The sequence below is a fragment of the Syngnathus acus genome, chromosome 21 (assembly GCF_901709675.1).
Source record: "Syngnathus acus chromosome 21, fSynAcu1.2, whole genome shotgun sequence".
NCBI lineage: Eukaryota > Metazoa > Chordata > Actinopteri > Syngnathiformes > Syngnathidae > Syngnathus > Syngnathus acus.
This window is the reverse complement of record NC_051105.1, coordinates 7,432,557-7,456,641: the sequence shown is the minus strand read 5'-3', so window position 1 is coordinate 7,456,641 and position 24,085 is coordinate 7,432,557. Positions and strand designations below refer to the sequence as shown.

The 24,085-nt window shown below is 41.1% G+C and overlaps 2 protein-coding genes across 2 annotated transcripts in view; one reads left to right on the top strand and one right to left on the bottom strand.

Moving 5' to 3' along the window:
* LOC119139858 (FAST kinase domain-containing protein 5, mitochondrial) overlaps window positions 1-24,085 on the top strand; it is a 112,821-nt gene that overhangs the window by 13,087 nt on the left and 75,649 nt on the right. The window contains exon 3 of the transcript XR_005101466.1: window positions 20,349-20,413. The gene's annotated coding sequence lies outside the window, so the exon portion shown is untranslated. The remainder of the gene's footprint in view (window positions 1-20,348; window positions 20,414-24,085) is intronic.
* Window positions 10,841-15,237, bottom strand: slitrk5b (SLIT and NTRK-like family, member 5b). The gene is made up of 2 exons (XM_037280893.1): window positions 14,994-15,237; window positions 10,841-14,598 (listed from the first exon to the last, which is right to left on the bottom strand). Exon 2 carries the CDS (start codon window positions 14,541-14,543, stop codon window positions 11,946-11,948), a length of 2,598 nt encoding a protein of 865 aa, XP_037136788.1. The 5' UTR covers window positions 14,544-14,598; window positions 14,994-15,237; the 3' UTR covers window positions 10,841-11,945.

Genomic DNA, 24,085 nt, shown 5'->3' with positions numbered 1-24,085 from the left:
CTGAAAAGGTGATAAATGTTTGGAGGGAAAGCAAGCTCTTCACGATATTCCAACCAAGTTTTTGCATCAGCATCAATGTCTCGATGCGTCATTTTAGGGCGTCTGAACAACTGTAAACCGGCCTGTCAAAGCATCGCATGATATTACGTCGCATCTGACGGTGGGTGAAGACATTTGCTTGACAGCTTGAGTATGGTCGTGCTCCCAGGGGTTCGGAAGATGGTTACCCAACACACCCACCTCGCCATCTGTCCGACTCCATTGTAGCTAGCTGCAAAGCCCACAAGGATGTGCACAGCGAGGGAAGACAGAAACATAGAAAAGTGTTTTTAGGAACTCTGGCGCAACCTCTCCAGTGTCTTACATTAGAATCATCTTTTTTAAATGTTAGCTGGTGTGTGGTCACGAAATCTTGCATGCATTTTGTGCGAAAGCAGTACGGCTCAATTTGGAAAAAAAAAAAACCCCCACAGTTTTTGCAATTATCCAAAGTGGACTTTTAAAACTGAAAACGGAAACAGTCGGTTCAACGGCTGTAGCTTGAATTTTCAGCTATGCTGCAGCACCCCAATGTTTTTGGACGTTGAAACAAATATTTTTTGTTCTTAGAGTATTTTTGAAACATTTTTGACCATCCTAGTGTGACATTATGTTCGTTTGGAAAAATCTACACGAAGTAAATTGGAAATCGGTTCAGGGTTCAAATGATACCATAAATAAGTAAGACCGGTAGTTGGTAGTTTTCGCTCTTCAGTGTGCGAAGTATGGTCAAGCTTGTTTTTCATTTCTTTCATTTCTTGAACTTTTAAATTGCCAGTCTCCATTTAGACCATAGAGTTGAGATAAAGTAGGACATTGTTCTCATTTCCCTCCTTTATTGTTGCTATTTAGTGCACCAGTCTCTTGACTAATGCATCCAATGCATATATAACGAGATGGGCTATGCAAAAGTATTTCTTGGTATTTGGGATACCTCATATCACCCCACATAAAAGGTCACATGCCTAATATGAATCTATCATGATTATGATTATTTGGTCATTATAGTGATCCTCAAATGAAACAGAATGAAAAAGAAGAGAGTAGAAAAATAAATATCTGGCTGGAATTGCTCAAAGTGTTTTTGTGAAACGGCGTAAGGAAAGCCATAATTTAAACAGACAGTGCCCTGTGCGGCATGGCATGTATGTACTTTGCTGTGATGTTAGTGCACCAGATGCCAAAAGCATGTGTGGATCTGTGTAGCTATGCGGGTCACTGTATGCCCCCAAGTGTTCATTCTGATGCCACATTGGCCCAGGGACTCTGCCTGAGTCCTTATTGGCTCAGTGTCGTTTATGTGACACTGCACTGAGGAAAATCATATTGCACTCTATTGCCTGGGTAGTTTTTTTAATTGCATGAAATAGAAAAATATGCATTTTCATCACTATTATTATTATTATTATTATTCATCTCTGTCTGGTTAATGTGGCCACAGAGCTATGTTTTTCCATTCATTTTTTCTAATTTGCTGGCAAGCATTGTGTATACTAAAAATAAAATTTTCAATTGCTATGCTTAAATTACACAAAGAAATAAAGCCTTACAGAACTAAAAAAAATGTTGCTTTCCTTTGTGATCAGTTAAATTAGTTGGTGTGCCAGCTCATACACAAAGCTACAATAAAATGTAATGCTGAGTTGTAAAGTTAAATGAAACATATCTTACAACCTGTGGTATCATTATTCTTTTTCAATTATTTTGCTGACTTATTAATTTTGTGTAAAACATTTTAAGCTCAAGGAGTCATTTAATAAGGGATAAAATGCAATGCAATGCTGAAGTTATGTCCACCCATACAAATATTGAAAACTGCATGATGACCTGATAAATATTACCTACTCGAACTACATAAGTCTCTTCCACTACAGGCATGAGTGATTAACTGCCGCTCTTCAGGGCCAACTTCATTTACGGCCGAGCGGTCAGCTCCTCCCGTCTGTGGAAGGCCTGTTGTTCCAGAGACGGTCGGGAATTCAATTTTTTCCGTCGCAATCTGCAGTCATACGTGTCACAGCGTTAAATTGTGCTGCTGGATCGCATTAGTTTTTGGTGGGCAAAGTGATGACATATTTGTAAAAGAACGTAGGGAATAACATATAGTGCTGAATTATCTTGGTTAAAATGTGTCTTTGTAAGGTTGTGAAGTAATCGGCTTCAGCGAGGTTTTAATAGAACTGTCAGTTCTGATGTCAGCCTTATTTTTCCTTTCCTGCAAAATTTGCTGCAAACATTCAGACTTCCATTTGTCGAGAGCTCTGCAGCCAAAAACTGGCATATATTCAGGCTAAATGAACCCCTGGATAAACAGACTGCAACGTGGAATATATTTTTAATGAATTCTGGATGACAACCAGAGTAAACATTGTTTTTTTTTCCTTATCATTGGGCAAGGTACATTTTATTTGGTTTTGAGGGTTTTCCGTTCCATGTTCATGTGTGGACTACTAAAGGGTCATCTTGAACTGCCATAAACTTTGTCACTTCATGCAAAATGGAAAAAAATATCTACTGAAACCAAGGAGAAGCATTTTTGGGCCATAATTCCCAAACTGTTTGCGACAAACACAACACTGCTTATCACCCAAATAAGACCTGCTCCTTTTCTTAAGATGGAGGTGGAGGGAATGATGAAAGTTTCCAAAATAGCATCCAGTTTCAGCACAACACCTTCAGGTTTCTTCTCGAAAGCAAAAACAAATGTCAGGAAAAGTCTAGCTGAACTTGACTTGGGGTTAAGCAAGAAGCACTCTGTGCTGACTTCCATGACATGAGCTTGAAAGGTATTGCTTATTCATGAAACAAAGTTATGAGGGTGTGCACACTTTTGCAACAACAGTATTCCCGTTTTTTTACTTAGATTTTTTCAAATTTAGTTTTACAGATCACATTTGTTGTGGGAAACGTTCTGAAATAAGTGATCTTGGTCTCATTGGTTTATCCCTCCAAATCTGTCATTTACCTGTGACACAAATGCGGACAAGTGTGCAAGAAAATAGATGGATGGATGGATGGATGGATGGATGAAAAACATACATTACAGATTCATTCAGAAACTGAAACAAATCAAAGGTCAGCCTCCCGGTCGTGGTTTGCCGAGGTTCCGTGGTACTTAGCGTGTAGTTCACGTATTTCCGTTTGTTGTCCCCTATAAATTCCAGGCCAGCATCAGCGGTGCGGGGCACTACAATTTGCCCTTGATGTGCTCCAGAGCCAGGCGAGGGCGGAGCTGATATGAAGGGGGGGCGTGGGCAGAGGTTAATGCTCTGCGGGGTAGCGTGAATCCGAGTGAGTGACAGTGAGGGGGGACAAACACTGAGTCATGTTGACACAGGAGGATGTTATTAATTTGCGTGCGTACAGAGAGAATTACCTTATGTACTCAGACAGTTTAGAAAGCCTTCTCTAAGCATCCGTTCGCAATGTTGCCAAATCCCCTTTTCTTTCTCTGGAATTGTCTCCTCTGTCGTATGTGTTCTCTAAATGGAAGGATGAGGAGGGATTGTGTCACTTCGCTCAGGTTTGGCAAGTCATAAGCCCGGATAAGCCCTCATGAATATTAGTGTCTTTTCAACAAAAACAGCTCTGTGTTGTTGCGAATATACTGGCAGTATGCCGCCCCCTGCCAAAGCCAGCCCCCATCGACCCCTCCCCTCTTCAACCCTGTGTGTGTTTGCATTTATTGCCCAGCCCCTCGCAGCGTGTCATTTCCTCTCAAATCAGCAGGGAGACATCACACTGTCATAAACAAACGTGACGGACACAGACAAATTGCTGTTTGTATTCAATATAGCAAAAAAAAAAATGGAAGTCTGCCCCTTCGCTTTGTTTTGCCAACAGAGACGTTAAACGAAGAGAGGATGCTGCCACTGTGTTTGGCTGCAATCCTGGAGGCAGGCATGAATTCACTGAGTCAATAATTTATTCACACACATATAAATGCAATATACAGTACAACACGCAGCTGAAATTGAATGCTGCCAGGAACCAAATACGCACGTTTGTCATATTTCAGCATGACACTACACAACAATCCTTTTCCCAGTTTACATGCGCTGATCTGATTAAACTCACCACCCCAATCTACTTACTTGGAGCTTGTTGTCAACTTGTTCGCTCATTGCGTTACATCATAAGAAGGTAGCTGCACACGGGACCATTTTCAAAACGGAAAATTTATTAGAACAGTCACGTTTTGTTTAAATGGTGTCAAATGAAAAAAATACACATTTTTGAGGTCACATCTCAAAATGGACCTTTGTCAAAACCATCAAGTTATTCTACCCACCTAAACACTGAAAAACGTATATTTTCAGAAGCAAGGCTCGCCTGATGGCGCTTCTCCAGCAAAGTGAAAATATACTGTGACCAACAATGACATATTACCGCCATCAATCATATTGGAAGACAGAATATGCAGTCAGGGGTTTTCAATCATTTTTACAGCTCAGTGTGAGCCGGGATTGTTTTGACAACGTCGTCGCCTGTACGTGGAAGTTTTCTTAAACGTAAAGGAAAGAAAATCCTGCTTTATCGAGCTCGTTCTCTCGTAAAGGGACTATTAAACAAGTCGGCATCGGCTTCATGTACTTTCTGTCCCCAAAAAGTTTACTGCGAGATGTAGAGTTGGTGTTTAAATGGCAAACCTTTAAATATATGACTTTGTCCCTTTAAAGGGGAGCTAAAACCAAAATGTCAAAACTTTTTGCTGTACGATAAATGTGCATATTCTCTTTATTCATTCTAAAACATTGCCTCTACTTAAGAGTTAGAGATTCTGCTTGTGAGAATTGGTTCGTCATTTTTTGTCCAATCTTGTCTTGTAGCCCCGATATTGTAATCCGATACTGGATTCAATTACTGCAATAATAATAAAAGAAAATCATAATATATTGCTGTATTGTTCCAATGTAATGCGTTAACCTCAATCTTCCCTCCATTACTGACTATCAAGCTCCATACAATAGTTATAATGAAACAGGAAGTAGCTAGCTCACTCACACATTGAAGGGGGCGGGGCTTGGCAGAGGTCTGTGTTCTACCGAGTGACAGACACGTTAGTCAAGAATTTCCTCAAGCAGTGGGCGTCCTTTTAATTGACGCCTTGCAGCTGCTATTTGCGTCAACTACAGAAGCCATTTGCTAACTGAAATTCTGTAGTTCTTTATGGGGGGTTTTATTGCTGCATTGCTTTTATCTCATTGTTATTTATTTATTTATTGCAACCTGTTTTGTATGCCCTATTAAGTGTTTGTTTAGTTTGTGAGTGTGCATTTGGACCTGGAAGCTGCAAAATTAATTGCCCCCACCGAGATCAATAAAGTCGTCTGAATGTGATCCAAGCACGTCAACAGGCTCTCACATGAATTAAAGCTTGGAGTCCTTGCTGAGTATTAAATATGATTTTACATTAATGACAAATAGCGTTTAAGGAGACCCTCGCATCTCTGCAGTGTTTTGTGAGTCACTTGATGGTTGGCGATGCAAGCGTTCCAGAGAGCCGACTATTTGTATGCAAATAATTTACTTTTAGAATAGAAAATTAAAAGAATGCATATTATTTTTTACATTTTTTTTGGTAAAACTGATCATTTTATTGAGGGGACTCTAAGTTTATAGAAATTCAGAAGTGAACAAACTACTGTATTTTCCGCACTATAAGGCGCACCGGATTATAAGGCGCACCTTCAATGAATGGCCCATTTTAAAACTTTGTCCATATATAAGATATAAACATTTGGCCCGCGGGCCGGACTTTGGACACGCCTGCTGTAGTGGCTCTATATTGGTCCATATATAAGGCGCACCTGATTATAAGGCGCACTGTTGGCTTTTGAGAAAATTGGAGGTTTGTAGGTGCGCCTTATAGTGCGGAAAATACGGTAATTTGAAAAAAAAAAAAAACTTTTGTCTTTTAAAGAGACCTTTGACGTCATTTGACGGCAAAAAACAGAAGATAAAGACAAGATTTTTCTCAATAGGCAGATACGTAAAATTTGTTCCCACAACTGTAAAATTACACTGAAATGGTCAGTATTACACCTTGTGAATGAAAATTAATATCCTATGAGTAGTGTACTTGACAAGCATCTCTTATACTAACGCCTAATCTTACCTTAGCCTTCAAAGGGAGAGAGACAAGTCACGCTGATTGCACAGTTATCTTCAAGATGGCCAAGACTTGCCCTTTCTCACAGAATCTGACGACGAATCTCAGTGATGAATTCACGACATTATCTCTCTTGGAATATTTCACGCAAGTTAGCATAGCTCAAGCTCACTTGACACATGATAACGTATGGCCTCAAGACTGCTTTCAACGTAGAATATGCTAGCCGCAGTAAAAGTAATATTATGGCTCTTTTGGTTCTCTGGAATAAATCTTATTTCCGACGGGCTTTGCATAAGATTTGTTTGGTTTTGTAGTATTAAGAAATGCAACATTGAACAATGCTGTGATAGGAGCCTATTTTCAACTAAATGGCACTTGTTGGCTTTTGAACTTATCAATTAAATTGTGAATTTTCCATCATCCCTTGTCCCCTTTGATTTCGACTTTCCCTTAGCATGAACTCTACTAAAGGCCTCCCGTATAATAGATCACCCTCGGGCAAATGTGATGTCAACAATTGTGATGTCAGTTAGAGCAAAATGTTTACGTATATTTTAATCGTCTTGTTTCAGTCAGACTAACCCAATAAGTCAATTTTCTTACTCATGTAAGTGTAATGACTAAGAAAGCTTGCAGGCACGGGGGGCTCGAGACATATGTCTAAGACTTTAACAACCGCGAGGCATCGCGTCGTGTACCAGATGTGCGGTTGTCTTCTCGGCGGTGAAAAGGAAGATGCAAGTATCAAGAAGCTTTGAGTCAGCGGCGTTTCTGCCGCGTCCGCTCGCCTGATGCGAGTCGATAGTCAAGGTTTCTTCTCTTGGCAAAGGCTTGCAGTCATACGCTGTCTTCGCAGCGCTTGACGCGTCTCTTGGAGCTTACATAATGTAGATCTGCCCTAATTTCCCCTCTCCCCGGCGAAACTGCTAAACAACATAACACTGCCGTTTTGACAAGCAGATGAGTCAAAAAAAAAGGTAATCTTTGGCTGTTTGTCTGAAAATAGGGAACAATCTCTTGTTTTAATAATGACCAACAGATGTAGTGGTATGTCAAAAACCCAATGGTACAATTATCTCCAATTCACAAGTATAAGGGCCTCTTATTATTTTCTGTCAGCCAAGTGATGGTTTCCATGGCTACCAGACCTTGATTTGAAGCTACGTCTGCGGTGCGAACAGTACAATTGATTAGCAAACGTTTGTATGCAAATATACGCTTCAGTCTTGGAGGATGAGGTCTCATTTCACTTCCAACAATGTTGCCCCACCAAAAAAAAAGGCATATTTTGCAAAATGGCCCTGAGCATGTTCCGCTTAAGTTGTTTGCTGACACACTCGGAATATCGAATTGGTGACGTCCCATCGTCCGAATCTTAGCGTTCCTTATGTAACGCATCATTACAGCCCATTTACTTGATTGAAACCATGAAACCTGATTTGAAATTCTAAAGTGGCCATTTTAATTTTAGTAATGCCCTAAAAAACACCAATGGGGATTGGAGGCCACGTGCAGACATGCTGAAAGGAAGACAGAGGCAATTTGAAATGAACGCATATATTTTTATTCATCAACTAGCAACTAAAGCAGCAGCACATATACTGTAAAGAAACCGTCTTTGACAAATCTTACCAGTGCTTGTAATCGTATTTCAGTCCTTGCAATTCCGCACGGATAAAACTAAGACAGAGAATTTCTTTTGTCAACTCAACAAAAACTAAATTAATAAGACACAGAGTGCATTTGTTCTATACCAGACGTTTGCATATTACTAAGGCGTATGAGGGCCGCACTGGGAAAAAAAAACATTCTAGAAGAGTTCATACAAGTGAGTAAAGTTGTACATAAAGGAAATTTTTGTCTCTCACATAAAGTATATAAAAAGCAATCATATAAACTTACATTATTGGGCAATTTTGACATCATTGAAATGACTTTATTCTCATAAAATTACAATTTACCCTCCGTATCATACACTAAACATTTTTGACATCCATTTTCACAATTCTCAGAAGAATACGAGATTTTGAGCTTTATTCTCGTGACGGGATCACAAAAATAAACATCATTTACAGAAAAATAAGTTGTAGCTTCACAAGAATGAACTCATAGTATTTTGTGGGAATTTTAGTATTGTTAAAATCTTGACTAGTAATTCTTCTTCTCAATATATTTGGACTTCTTAATGCAATATTCCAAAAGGAGATGACAGTCCCAAGTTACAAATTAAAATCTTCAGTCATTGATTTACATACAAAAACATTGCAAAACATATACGGTATATATATTAATTATATACAGCAAATACCTTGTTTGCACACAGGCTTGCTTTTTGACATCATCAACAGAAAGCGCGTGAGATACCATTCATGTTGTGATTTATCCTCTTTTATCCTATTTGGTGGTTACACACTTCAAAAATACTTCATCAGTCAGTTCGTGGTACGATTCACCGCATGACGACGAACACGTTGAGTCAAGACACCGATAACGCATACAACAACGTGACTAATATGCATAAATTCCAACCATGGGAGCTGATTTAAGAAGACAGCTTCAGTGCATGTTACTGCAAATGATGTGTGTATTAAAGTCTCATGGAAATCCAGGGACTTTTGTTAGTTGCACGGTATCGACCCAGACATTTCATAGACTGCATAATTTGCTCTCATGGAACACTCTATGCATATTACATCAGATATGCCTCTATCCAGAAATTCCATTTGTGGTTTTTTTGTGCTTTTTAGTTCTTTAAAGCCATTGTCAAGTGTTGAAGAAAAACAATCTTGAGTCAAATGAATACATTTGTAATACTGTGAGAATAAAATCCATTATGTTTTTGAGAAGTAAATCATAATCGTAATGTTCTGACCAAAGCATTTGAAAGAAATGTACAGGAAAAAGAAAAGGAAAATTTGGGTCTAATTTAAATTATATTAGTAATGAGAATAAATTCCTCATATTACTCGTGATAATATTTGAGGTGTTTTTTAACCAGAATAGATTTGTAATATGACACAAATATAATAAGCGGAAGTACAAAATCTACACTATAACAGAATAGTCATGCTTTTTGCCGAAAAACAACAAAACTTTACTGTCTTAAAATATCATATTTTTCCTAAAATCATAACCCATTTCAATCTTTTTCGACGACTATTCCAGTCGTATTTTATTATAAGCATGGCCCGCATACTGTTTCTAAGCAGTTCATGGAACGCACGGCAGTCTGTACAGGATGTCCAAGGTTACTCTTCAGAGCGTCTGTATGGCTGTATTGTAGGAACACAAACAATATGCACAATTCAAGGAGTGACATCATTGTTGACTCTTGCAAGTCCGTAGTGCATTTTCAAAAGAGGGACCAGTTATGATAATAATCCTTTCCAACATTTCACGGTGGAGTTACATCATGAATCAATTCCAAACAAGTGCAGCAGTTGTCCGTAATCCCCTGCGGGAAGCTTTGAGGGAACACCACTGATTTGGAGAGATTATCCTATAAACAAGTGGTCGGGTCCCTTTAATTTTTGGATTCTCTCTTTGGTCTCAATCTGCAAACCAGAACGCTCTCGAGATGATTTTCGGAGCTCCTCCGCAACAATTGTATGTTCTTCACCTTGTCAAATGTGTCCAATTTCAGCAAAATGATTCACCTCACTTCACGCCTACTCAGGTCAAAACGGATGGGCACTTTAACAAATTAATTTCAACTTCGTAAGAAAGTGTTGGTGGTAAATATCCGTGGAAACAACCTGGTTTATTTTTAGATAATCTTCACGGCTGATTAGCGCTAATGAAATGCAACCGATTTGAGAATAAAAAGCACACATTATTGCAAATGAAATAGCTCCGGGGTGTCTGTTATGAAAAGATGAGTCATTAGGGGCCTGGCTTTCTGCTTGATTGTTCATATTTACACATTTAATTTGAACTGTTAAGCATTACGTACATACGGCAGCACTGGCGCTGACTCGAAGCGAGGCTCAGGCAGCATTAACATGCGTCTCGGGTCATCCTGTCAAAAGTAGATTCTTAGCATTTAGCCCTCAAGTGATCTCGCTTTCCCGCTTGATATGCAAACGAGAAAGATGTGGGCTAGCAAGAAAAAAAAAAAAGCATTGATTCGAGCAGGAGTCAACATGGAGCAAACTGTCATGAAAATATGAAGAAAAATAGTTTTGTTACATGCTAGTTTTCCACACTATATCGCAAATGTTATTTTGACTTCTTGTGATTAGATTGTATGTTAGATTACGAACATGAAGCACAAGTAATCAAACGGACAAAGTCCAATCTTGTTCTTCTAGTTTGACTTTTAAGAAACTACCCAACCCGAGACAGAAGGCATGATTGTCGATGTCGGTCATTTAACGTGTGCTTACATGCGCTGACCGGTTACTTTGGGCTTCAAGAGGTTTGCTGAAACTATGCGGACTCTGTTAAATACCAAAAACGCCCCTTTTTTATTTTTAATCAATTCGACATTTCCCTAGAATATATTTTAAAACAGCTCGTATTACAATGACACCTGACCATGCACATCTTGTGTATGTTAGTGAAAGGCGTAGCTTTGGTCAGAGTAGAGGGGAAGGGACTATTGAAATGAGGCTACATGAAAATCTTGCTAGCAGTGTTTAAGCTAAGCTAAGCTAATAACAAATTTAAATTCTCGTTCAAAAAATGTTATCTTATGTGTAAAATCTAACAAACGTATCAAACTCAATTGTATGTTTAAATTTGGTCTTTCATTTATTTTTTATGTATTTACCTCCTCACTTTGAAACTTTGTAAAACTTTTTGAAACACCCTGTTCATTCAGCACAACTTGACTTCACAAAATGAAATGGTAAAAGCAAAATACTCCACAAAATATGAACATGGTGCGCTGAATATTTAGCTGCAATTATTAAATTATTTTGCTTTAGTTCTGGCTTGGTTTTCAAAATATGTTTCGTTTCCCTTCAATAATCAACAGTAGTGTACATTGAGGTGTTAAGAGATTGAGGTTCGCCTCAACTAACGAGAGTGACAGCCGCAGTCTGAGGAAAAAAAAAAAAGTTCATAACCGATTCATCAAAGTTCGGAATGTATGGAGTGATTTCATTGTTCCTGTCGAGCGGAAAACTTGCACATACCGAGCTCCTGAAGATCATTTTGTTAAGGAAAGCGTTATTAAAAGGCCTACCATCCCATCTTGCCACTGCAATAAAAAGAGCATTATGCACGCTGCACAGTCATGAATCATTTTGGTGTTAGATCCGCTGTGATAAACGTCGGGGCAGCCCCAGCTATTTTTTTTGTTCACTGAGGGAGACTCTCTGTCTGACACTTTTAGGCTACAGTGTTAGAACATATAACTTGCAAAAACAAGTTTCCCAAACAACAACCCGCCATCCCACACAACACAAAATTGTCCACCTAATTACTTTTTGTGTAAAATCTTGAGTTTGTGTAGTTATGTAGTTCTCCAGTGCAAAATACAGCTGAGTTTGGACATTTAATCAAATCTAGAAACAACAACAAAGTCACGTGTCACTCGAAGCCATATGGTCCGAATGAATTGTTCATATCTCAACGCGTTTTCAATACAAGTCGATGTACTTGTGATTGAACCATCTGACATGCCGTACATGCCAGATAAGACCCAAAGTCGTTACTCAATGCCACAAAGCTCGAGCATTGCGCCAACGCATGCTGCAATCCTTCATACCACTGAAGATGCCGTCACGTTTTACCTTTTTGTGTTGAAGTATAAAGTCCCGATTCAATGTTTGTCAGCCAAGGTACTTTAAAACTGTGTAAATGTTGTTCTTTTTTCAAGAACCTCAAGATAATCCGGATCAATGTGAAGCTTTGCCTTCAGTTCCCAATATTCGCTTCTGTTTGGCTCCACGTAAACAGTACTTGGCGTCGTGCAGTACAATATTGTCTGTTGGACTCTGTCGGGATGCACGTACTGAGGCCTTACGTCAAAGTCTGACGTGTGTTGACCGGCCTGACGCGCTGCATGTCTGCAAGGTAGCGTATGGCTGTAGTGGGGCTTCTGCTCCGGATTGAGGACTTCTCTGTAGCACGACGGATCATCTTGTTTCATGCCGAAAGGCTTATTGAGTGGCTCCGAAGCAGCGGTGCTGTATTCCGAGCCTATTACATTACTCGCCGCGTCTTCGTCCGAGTTCCCCTGAAAGGCGCCGCTGAGCTGGTGGAAGTCCGGAAATCCCTCGGCAGATTTGCTGTCGGCAGAAGCGTGACCTGGAGTTCTGCTTGTTTGCTCAGAAGGGGGTGGAATATATTCATACACGTGTCCGGCTGATGTTCTGACCTTTGGGACGGATCCCTTTTTGTACAGTCCATACTCCATGTTAAGCGAGCTAATACAAGCGTTCATGGAATTATTCTGCTCGTTTTGATTCTTAAGGTGTCTCTTTCTCACTGTTACAAACAGTCCTGCAGCCACGAACACGGACATAATGAACATGAGTAAGAGGGCAAGGATCATCACGGATAAAGGAATGGCACTGTACTGTGTGTCAGAGTCTAGTGATGTTTCTATTGTGATGGTGCTGCCAGGGATGGATTCCTCCGAGGGTGGAATCATTGACGCCGGCATGACCGAGTTATTAGGGCAGAAATTAGCTGTCTTGATGTATCGCATGTCTTCCCCAGCGAGCCTCTTGGGTGAGCCACAGATGACATTGTTGACAACAGTGCCCGTGCTGAGCTGTTCCACCCACATCTTCAAGTCGAGAATGCTACAAGAGCAATCCCAGGGGTTTTCGTACAAATCCACCTGCACCAGCGCTGTCAGCTGATCCAGCACACCGCTGACCGGTAGATATCGCAGGTGGTTGCTGCGAAGATTGAGGCGGGCCAACGTGAGGCCATGAAATGCTCCTACCGGAAGTGTTTTCAAAAGGTTGTTGTTTAAAAACAGTAGCTGGAGTTTAGGGACGTGCTGGAACGTGTCCGCTGTGATTTCCTTAATGACGTTGTATTCTAAATATAGGAACTGCAGACTCTCTAGTCCATAGAAAACATCTGCGGTAAGGTGGTCTATCAAATTCCCGTTAAGGTAGAGTCGCCTAAGATGAGTCAAATCACCAAAAGCTCTGTCGTGGATTTGAGCTATCCGATTGTTGCCCAGATGAAGCAAATCTAATCCAGTTGCCTCAATGAAATCCGTTCTTCGCACCACGGGGATATAGTTCCCAGTGAGATACATCTTTTTGGGGTTGTAAGGTTTGGGTTCTAAATCGGAAATGTGCTCAATCTTTCGCTCCTGGCAGTTGACGTTGAGGCCGAGGTCTGAAATCTGAAGGTTGCAGGTGCAGGCTGACGGGCAGTCCAAAGGCACGGGAGATTTGGTTTGGTAGGAAATAATTTGGCCGTAGTTCTGAGGTTTGTTCACCGCCAGTCGAGCAGTCGGTCTTGATTTCAATTTACCCGACTGCCGAGGTCCCTTGGTGGGCCTCGACGAGGATCTCGCGATGCCAGATGAGGTTAAGGAAGCCGTAGCAAGGGCCGGCGTGCTCCTGTAGTTGCCGTCCGTGCTCAGATGCGGCTGAGGCGGCATCTCGTATTCAGCGATGGCTCTTCTGGGACATAACTCTTGCTTGGAGACCTCATCTAAATCCCTCCCGTGGAGTCGGAAAGGGAACTCGCAAACGACGTCGCCCACCAACGCCGTGTAGGAAATGCTCTCCAGCCACGTTTTGAGGGCAATCAGGTCACAAGAGCAGTTCCACGGGTTTTCCTCCAGCTGCAGCTCCACCACGCTGTTCATGTGCTCCAGCAGACCTAAGTAGGGAAGGACTTTGAGCTGATTTCCCCTCAAGTCAAGATGAGTCAATGGAACATGCTGGAAGATGTTCACAGGTAGAGTCGATATCAAGTTGTCATTCAGAATCAACACTTCCAGGTGTCGAAGTCTGCCGAGGGCGTTGGGGGCCACTTGAGTGATGTAATTATAATCTAGCTGCAGATACTCCAGACTTTCCAGGCCCCAGAAAAGCTCCTCCTTCAAGGCATCAATTTTGTTATTGTTAAGATGTAATCGTTTTAATCCTTGAAGTCCATTAAAGGCTCCAGCTTCCACCTCGGATATCTCATTATTTCCCAGGTGTAATATGGTGAGTCCTCGATAGTCGACAAAGTCGTTGGCGGCCAGCTTTCTTAAAAAATTACCGGTGAGCAGGAGATGATACTGGGGGAAGTTCAGCGGGTTTATTTCAGAGACGCTTCCGATGCCCCTGTTTTCGCAGCTCACCGTGAGTGTCCCCTCTCTTTCCTCGCACGCGCACACTCGCTCGCATGTGCCTTCAACAGACATTCCGGCTGTACATACAGAGGTGGCGCTCAGCAAAACACAAGCGATCCAAAGATACATTTTCCTGCGCCTGACGTCCGAGCTCAGAGTCCCACTAAAGTGTCCTCAATGTCATCTGGAAGGAAAAAAGAAAGACAAACCATAATGGAGCATGATGATGATGCCGGGCAAGCGGGCAACTTCCACACAACCAGCTGTAGCCGGCACGAGTCAAAGCCTCATTTGTCGCTACCCAGAGGTAACTTCTGGCCGTGTGACTGCTGATTTAAAATGGCTCAAACAAACGCAGCAGTGAGCGAGAGAGAAAGAGCAAGAGAAAAGAGAGCGGGAGGACTCCCTCAAGCAATGTAAATAACACGAAAAAAATCAAGGTCAAAGGCAGACTTGAGCCCAAAACAACACAATCCCATCTCATTATATTTGAAGCACAATTCCAGCCGAGAGTTGTGCACGTGGTCGACTTAAAGCCCGATTTAGTGCATCTTCTACTTGGAGAGAGAAATAACCTACCTCACACCCATGGGTTGAAACGCAGGCTCACCGGGTAATGTCAGTGCGCCTTTTATGTTTCATCCGTCAGGAGAACCCAACGGCGATCTATTTGGCACACTCCCCCAATGCCCCGAAGAGGACGGAAGAAAGGCAAAAGCAGTGATCGACCATAAATGCTTCTCCTCTGCCTCGCTGTGCAGGCGGAGATGCTGCTGCGCCTGATAACAAAGTTCCTTATTCTCTCTGCATCTCTCTCTCGCTCTCTCTCTCCCCCACCCTCTCTCGCCCTCTCTTCCTTACCCGGTGGTCGGGAAGATGTCAAGTCATTTCACTTCACGCAGAAAGAATCAGCTCACTTGAGCATCATGCCGAGATGTGGGAGAAAAAAGAAAAGATTCATGCTGACCTACCTTCTGAAAGATCCCTCAAAATATCAATAATTCAGCCAAGCGGAGCGCTTGAGACGCGCTCAAACGGTTTGTTTTAAACCCGCTTATGGCGTTATTCATCCTGAAAGCAAAACCTCCGCCAGGATGTCACGTTACATCATTGTTGCGCTTAATCTGTCAATGTTTTTTGTTTTTTTTTATAGCACAGGTTGAAAACATTCACGGCAGCTCAACCTGACGAAAGCGGCTGATATTATTGGACTGCTAAGCCTCTGTGGGAGTGCAAAGGGGGGGGGGGGTGAAGATAACCTGACACCTTTATGTGACTTGTGCCAATCCTGGTTTGGAGTTCACTGGGTTTTCACGCTGCATCTCCATCACTTTCTAGGAGAAAAACTGTCACTGCCATCTAAAAACAGCACTTAAGTGGTTAGGGAGTGTACAGAAGAGCCTTAATAATCACGTCACTTCCCGCGTAATGCATTAGCACACTGGGACTCACCAGTGGGTCTATTGATCAGTTCTCCGAGCATCAATCTCGGAAATTAGAACTAATGGCTCACAGTGGCGCAGTGTTTTATTTCTTTTTTTTTATGTGTTGCTTTAAACTGTAGTAAATGAGCCACACAGAGAATGACTCATTGCCCTCATTTGAATGTTTCACCTAGTCCTACAGTTCTGGCATGAGAGGTGTAATTTATGTGAATTATTCATTTGTCCCATTTTTTGTTTGTAGCAAATGAATTCAAATGCTATTTAGTAGGGTGGTTTGTAAATCTACTGCTGAAAAAAATACCCAACTCACTAATTACCACCATCATGAGCAATATCAAATTACAGTGGCAAGTAAGCTTAAGTGTTCATAAAATAAAAAAAATATGCAGAGGCTTCATTTTCAAAAAGTATATTGAATTTTATTAGCTATTTCATCTTTTTGCATTGACTGTTATAAAAAAAATATGATTAAATGAAAATATTTTTCACTTAAAAGTAATCTCAAAATTGGACTTGGAAAAATATTTAAAAGCAAACAAACAATTCCAAAAGATTAGATGCAATTGTATTGCCCTTAAAAGTCAAATATAAGTGAACTGTAACCCGGCAGTTTTTTGTTTTTGTTTCTTTTTTCCTGCTCAACACTATGTTGACAATCCCTGAAATAGCTGTTGTTAAATGCACTGTCATGTTGTGGCCATTTCTTGTGTTTTAGAAGTTCCGTTTCCTATGTCGGCGACGTAGCCAGAATTTGTATGCGAGCGGCAACGCGCCGCACTCTATCACTAACACAGTAGTTAAGTCATCCATGCATCCGTGTCCTTGTCGCAATTGAGCTGGAGCTCGTCTTAGCTGGACTAGGCAGAGGTGGTGCGGGCTTAGCAAATGTTCATATTCAACCATTCAGTTTCTATTTATACATTTGAGGGGGCAGTTGTGTCAATTTATTATAGATTTGACACTTGAATTCTGGCGCACCCAGATGGGCAGTCTCTAGGTTACGCCACTGCCTGTTTTTTGGCAGCCTGCAAAATGTTTTTCGACGCGGACAGAGATGTCATCGTCTTTAAACGTCATTACGATGAACAAAGTAAAACCTGTGTTTAAAAATACCTGCGTACTCGTAGAGGAGTCATAGGTGCCGAGTTGCCTTAGCCGTGGCAAGTAAAAGAGAGACACCTGTCATGCCCTTGTCGAGCTGAGGCCGTGCCGCTCTCGTGAAAGCCTGTCAAGTGTGATACATCACTGCAAAGCATCATCCTCTGCATCCCTCCATCCTCTCCATGGGGAGGATGGAGGGATGCGGCCCCAAGACAACATTCAGCATGCATGCCATTCGTCTGTTTACTCCGCCTCCAGCACATCATCCGGCCTAACGGGCTGGACCCAAACTCCATCATTCTGCTGGCATGTGAAAAAAAAGAATGAATCTTGGGCTACATTTACATTTCATGTTGATGTGTTGTTGGCTTGCCCTCTGTGGCACTGTTATATGAAGAAGTAGGTTAAAGGGAAATTATAATTTTTGATGGCTTGTATTATATAAATATTTGGATCTCTTGAGTGCGTGTATAGATTAACAGCAAGGCGCTGATTTCAGCAAAACAAGTCATAAGAGGAATGAAGTGTAATGTCATTTTTAATTCTTGACTAGAATGTACACCACTAATTCAGCATCTTTGTTATTGTCATCAAAGTCAAGGGAGAGTTTAATTATTATTCCATCTTTACATTATGATGCTGAACTTCTCTTTCTTTACGCTTGTATGCTAATTAGAGGGCCAGATTTATTTATAATCACTGTGCATGGCGAATGATTGACACTTTGTCTGGCAAGCCTTCTGTCTGATGGGTTGTTTTTCTTCAGGCGCGGTGGTTTCTTGCAAAACAAAACCACAACATGAGCCCAGAGAGGGCAGATTTCATTTTTATTATAATCCTTTCCAACATTTTTTAATTGCAAACCACTGTTTTAAGAACATGTAAATCATTAAAACAGTGTGTAAAGACTTCCTTTGTTTGACTATATTAGAAGCTGATTTTCAATCAAGCCTCCCAGAACACACTGTTTGACCTCGATTTAACTACAAAAGCGGCGATACACACACAATATCATTGCCAAAAGGAGCCCTTGCTCTGTATTAACACTTTGAAAATAAAAGACCAAAAACAGTGCCATCTGGTTTGGTACAACGCCCCCCCCCCCTTGGCCTTTGAACCATATTTCCTGTTTGCTCACTAGACGGACAGGAAATACGTGTTTACGTCTTTGTTTAGTGTCTCTCAGAGGCTTCCCTGCCACTTAGTATAATCTTCAGCAATTTGGTGTGCATCATCTCCACGCACACACACATTCAACATATGTAAGGAAAAAGCATACATGCGTGGAAGACAATATGGTGACTAACTGTTACGCTTGGAGGTCAGAAATAACGTACGCCGAGCTGGAATCCCGCCGCCGCCTATCATGGCGCTCTACTTCCGATAGACGCTCCTTACAGATGGCGCACGGAGCACTTTGTCATTTGCACCCAGCTGGAACAAATAAGAGCGTTTGGCATGATAAATCTGCTCCGCTGCTGTCTGGCAACATCTTTAGTGGCCTGCTCTAACAAGCCGTCCTTATGTCCCACAATATGTGCTCGACCTGGGCTTCGACTCCAGCATTATCCCGAGAAAAAAAAAAATGCTGATGTTGCGCTTTTTTTTTGTTTCCTTTTTTTTTATATTGGATTCGGTGTTCTTTGTGTGCAAAGGTTTCTTCACGGGTGTGGTTTAAAGGAAGAACACGATTGATTTCCAATTGTATTTAAGTTGGACTTGACAGCCCGCGCGCGGCCCGAGGCTTCGTGCTGGTGTGACCGCTGTGGCGCGCCAAGTTGCATGCTCTGTGTCCAACTAAACAATTTATGTGTTCTTCAAATATTTTGAACAGTGGCAGGGAAAAGAAAAATCTGAGGCCTTGTCAGGGCAAGATTTGTGGCGAATCTAGTCTGAGCTGTCGCCATAGATGAGGTCAAATTTTAACGGTCCTTGTCGTTGCTCAGCCAGGAAACAATTTCTCACCATCAAGGATTTGCTACTCAGGTCAAATGACAGTAAAAAAAAAAAAAAAAAATGCTTTCTTTGTCCGCATCCAAAGAGCCGAAGCTTTCACCCATCTTCTCTGAGGCATGACAAAATAAATACGTTTTAACTTGAAAGACTGGGGAGGGGGGGGGGGGCTAAACAAATATGAATGACTTTATTGACTAATCTCCTTTTATAGTCCATTTCAAAAATGTCATACGATTTTGAAGGCCATTGCTACTATCTGATGTTGATGATACGGTAGATAAGCGTAACACTTGACCATTAATCGTTCAGGGGATGATTCCTCGCCTAAGAAGAACCATATTGATTTGAAAGCAGCAAGCAAACGACAGCCTTGCTTGTTGAGGTCAAAGCGAGAAGTACACCACGTTCCATGTTCTGCTCCCCCCCAATCAGAAGGAGCTGCTCAAGTTAAAGGCTCTCATTAAAAAAAAGTAGTTTAAAGATAGACTTTGTGAAGATAGCAGCGGGGAGGAGGTAGAAGGAGGATAAAGTTTCTCCAAGCATGAAAAGCATCTTCCTGTACAAGTAAATGAACAGCAGGCAGCCCCCTAGAACATGCCTACTGAATTATTACTCATTTCCATTCGGAAGGCATGAAGATTGCATTACTTGGCCATCACTGACATCATCTTTGACCCTCTCCATATGGATCCATATGCTCCTGACTTGTTCACCTCCGTAACAAGCAGATGCTGGAAGAGACATCGTTGTCGTGCCCTTTTATGCCTTGGCCATTCACTGCAGACCAAACCCAAACACTTAACCTCGAAACCTTTTTTATTCTTGCAATCAAAACCTGATGCAGGAAGCACCTCACTGAGTTTTTTTTTTTTTTTTAATTTATCATCATTCTGTTGCTCTTTTGCACGGAATGTTTGTGACATAGTTGAAGTATGACTTTCTTACTTACTGTGCTTTTTCCTGGCGAGCTGAGTAGAAACTTAGTAGAGATAGTCAAACGTAGCGTCGCTACATTTATAGTTTTTCTGTTGTGTATTGAAATCTAACTTGATTATAAATAGAGCTTATTTTGCCAAAATATGTTCACTTATGTTTATTCAAAATTGGTTTGTTGACGTATGGTTTTCACATACACTAACATTGAGAGACAGCATTGAATTACTTCATGAGACATCTCAGTTGGCGCAATAAACGAGTGAAGCACTTTCTGTTTATAATGTGCAGTTTGCCATTCACATATGCATACTGCATAATATTCATTCATATACACCTGCCAGAAGCATTTCTGCTATCATTCTGCGCCATCTTATTGCCTGGTGTTGTAAATGTGAGAATTTTGATTGACAGCCATTTGGACACATTTGTGGGGGACTGCTAAAATATGCTGTGATGAAGGCAACAGTGTTTTTATTTTTATTTTTTTTTCTTTCAGTTCAAGCTCGATGGCAGCTTCTATTAGCACTAACCTGAGTGGACACTGCATTTTATCTTATAAATGTAAGTAACATATTATATATTATTATATTTTATCTTATAAATGGAAGTAACATATTTTGCTGGTCCCCTAAATTGGACAAGCGCAACTGAAAAATGATGGCTGGATTAGTGATCTTGATTGTCAAACTGCTCATAGGGAGGAAAGACAATCACTTCGTGCTGTTATGACGCCCTCTGCTGCCCAAGTCTTTTTCTTAATCTAATTCAAATAGTTTGTGCAAATAAAAAATACAGGCAGAAGTTGCAAAAATTCTCACACTCCATCAGCATGTCTATACATAGGGAACATATTGCTTCTCCAGGTCTGTTCTCCCTCATTGCTGTTAATGTTAGATGGTGTACCGATATTCAAAAATAAGGAGTGAAAGTAGAAATTGTCTGAAAAAAACCCAATACTTAAATATAGATACCTGTAAAATCTACTGAACTACAAAATAACAAAACACAATTACTTGTTTCAGGTGTATTCTTGCCACCACTGAGTACATGTTATTCAACCCATTTGTACCAATACATAAATAAGTTAGTAAGTGTATAAATAAAAAATAGGTCATTTATTCTGCTAATGAACCATAAAGCTTTTTCATAATCATAATATGTCTCAAGGCATAAAAGGCCCTTAGAAGTGAAAACAATCATCTGTGGTGTACGAGCCAGAAAGAAATCACGGAGAAATTACACTGAAATCTGAACCATAACTAACACGAGAAGACCCACAATAACCCATGTTAAATTTTAAATGTACTCTAGTTATTGCCAATGGCTCTCATTTCTCCGTGCACGTGACTCGTAATTTAAAACCATGAATCACTCAAGTCAAGCAGTTGCATATCCAGCCTAAAGATGTCACTGTTGACCTATAAAACAAAAGTAAAACCTTTTTTTTTTTTTTTTATAACTGCAGCATTTTCCTCCTGTCGCCATTCAACGGGCACACGAAAACAAAGATGCACAGCCAAATTGGATGCAAATCTAATTTTGACAATTGCCGGATGGATGGCACGCATCTTAGTGCCTCAATCTGATCAGCATAATTTAATTTGAATGTTAATTCAAGTTGCAAAGTAGCCCCGATACTTTTTTATTTGTATTTTTTACAAGTAGTAAACAGCCTTTAGTTGTGTCACAACAACTTTGGCAAGCTTGTCACAGCAGCTTGCTGAGAAGCAATTTGCCAGTGCCAAAGTGGGTCCTGATGTGCATTTATTATTCATGTGTTTTAGGAGCATGATTACACATAGCAAGAGGCAAACGATGTCATCGCACTTGCCTGAATGAAAAGAAAAATAATAACCGATACAATTTTTTTAAATAAATAACGTGTCTGCTGTAAATAGTCACAATTGGGGCGGATCAAATGTCTGAGAGCTGTTGGCTGTCTCCCAGCCAGGTGATGGGAGCAAGATAACAAGCAGACATGTTCACTAAGGTCAATTGCTGTGTGCTATCTGTCTGTGTTTGTGTGAAGCCAGATCCTGCACTCTTAATTAAACACCACATTGAGCTTATCTGCCCTTCTCATGCTGACAAGCAAACTAAAGACACATTTTCTTTGGGGCTGCTCTTGAATAAACAAAGCCAACCAACGCCCGGGTACCGAACGGACGCCGAAGCGCCGGAGACGACTGCGAAAAAACCGCAGTGTGCTAATCTGATGCTGGGTGATCTCTGCGGGTTTTATCTTTTGACTTGGGTGACTCAGGAGCTCAGGTAATTACCATGGTCAGAGAGGTCGGAATGAGTAAGTGTGTTGGGAGTTGAAGTTGGTCACGTTTAATCAAAGCAGCGGTCACATGCAGTGCTGTCTTTCTATGGGAAAGCGTGGCGGGGTGCCAATTACTTAGTCGACTCCATATCAGGATAACCACAGCAGTTCCCATTTTTAAAAAAAATACTAATTCCAGTCATGTTTGGCGCAAATAATTGTGGCGACATATTAGCAAAAGTTAACTTTTTAATTGCTTGTGTACAACTTGTTGGATCTCCAGTGCCTACCCAGCCATCAAGTGTGAAATTAAACAGCCAAGTAAATGTTTTATCTGCCTAATTCTGAAAATGTGTCAGTCACTGAGCTGCTATGCTCCCCCACGAGAGTGGGGCTAATTTACATAATACCCGCCCCCATGCCGAGTTTCTCCGCCTATGACTTGATAGCTCGGCTGGGTGAAGATCCAAAGACGTTTCATGGTGAAAGAAAAGATTTGCAAGTTTGCCTGGCCATTTGTTGATAGACAGAATTCAATTGGCTCAATCATTCGAACTTACAAAATGACTACTTTTGTCTAAATGGACTTTTGGACAGGAGGCAAACACTGAATATAAAATCTAAACACCCCTATTCAAATATGACGTTGAAATGATGTGAAAAATAAGATAAATAATTCCAGATCGTTTTCCACTACTTATGTGACCTCGAAACCTGTACAACTAAACTGGAAAAAAAATATTTTGAGAGATCAAGTAAAATTAAACAACTATGAGAATAAATTTGCACAAGTGTGGACACCCTCTTATAACGTGGTTGGAATTGCTTATCTTCTAACTGAAGGGATGTGGCTGTGTTCAGAATTACCCAATCACGTTCAAGCTTATATGAAATCCACCACCATTTAAAGTACCTCCGATTAACCCCAAATGAAGTTCAGCTCCTCTCATGTGCTTTTCCTGATATTTTCACAGTCACGTCTTACAGCACAAGGCGTGGTCTGCAGGGAATTTACACAGCATCAGAGGGATCTCATTGTTCAAAACTATCAGTCAGGAGAAGGGCAAAAAGGAATTGCCAAGGCATTAAATATACCGTGGAACGCAGTCATTGTCAAGTGGAGAAAATATGGCACAATAGTGACACTACCAAGAACGTCTTGTCCCTCTAAAGCTGATGAAAAGAAAAGAAACCTAGCCAGGGAGGCTGCTAAGAGCCCGACAGTGACCTCAAGGCAGTCATTTCTAGCATCATCCAATCCCAGCTATATTTTGCCCCCTCCACGCCCTAAATTCCAATTGCATGTGTGGAAAATATGTTTTGGCACGATGAAACCAAGGTTGATTATTTGGGCCATAATTCTGTTTGGTGCAAACAAAACACAGCTCATCAGTAAAAGAACACCATGGCGACAGTGAGGCATGATGGTGGCAGTATTGTGCCTTTGGGGCCTGTTTTTCCCTCCCTTGGACCTGAACCTCATTCGAGGCGGAGGAAATTATGAAGAGTTCCAAATACCAAAGAAGGCAAGTTCATTTGTTAGAGCGCAATTCATACACGCTAATTTAGCTTTGGCCCACTGCTCTGTATTTGATTAAAAAAAAGAAAAAAAAAGAAAAGAAATTGCCTTTCCCCTGCTTATGATGCAGCGTCACTACAGCAGAACAATGAAAACAATGTGATGTCACAAGATAGCTCCAGGCTGCGGCTCTGTGTCGCCCAATTACGGTGACCTGTCAAAACGTGACACCGATGTCGTTACGTGTCGTCGTAATTGTTCTGCAATTAAGATTCACAATGCCGCTTTGATTGTGGAGCGTTGCGGCAGAAAGGGGCTGTTCCGCGCTATTCCCCGCTGAGAGGAGACAAACATGAACTGTCAAAGTGTGTCAGCAGGATACTTGAGCTTTATTTAGCGACGTGACTTTAATCCACCGGGGGGATCGGGAGCAACTTTTTGATTGTTC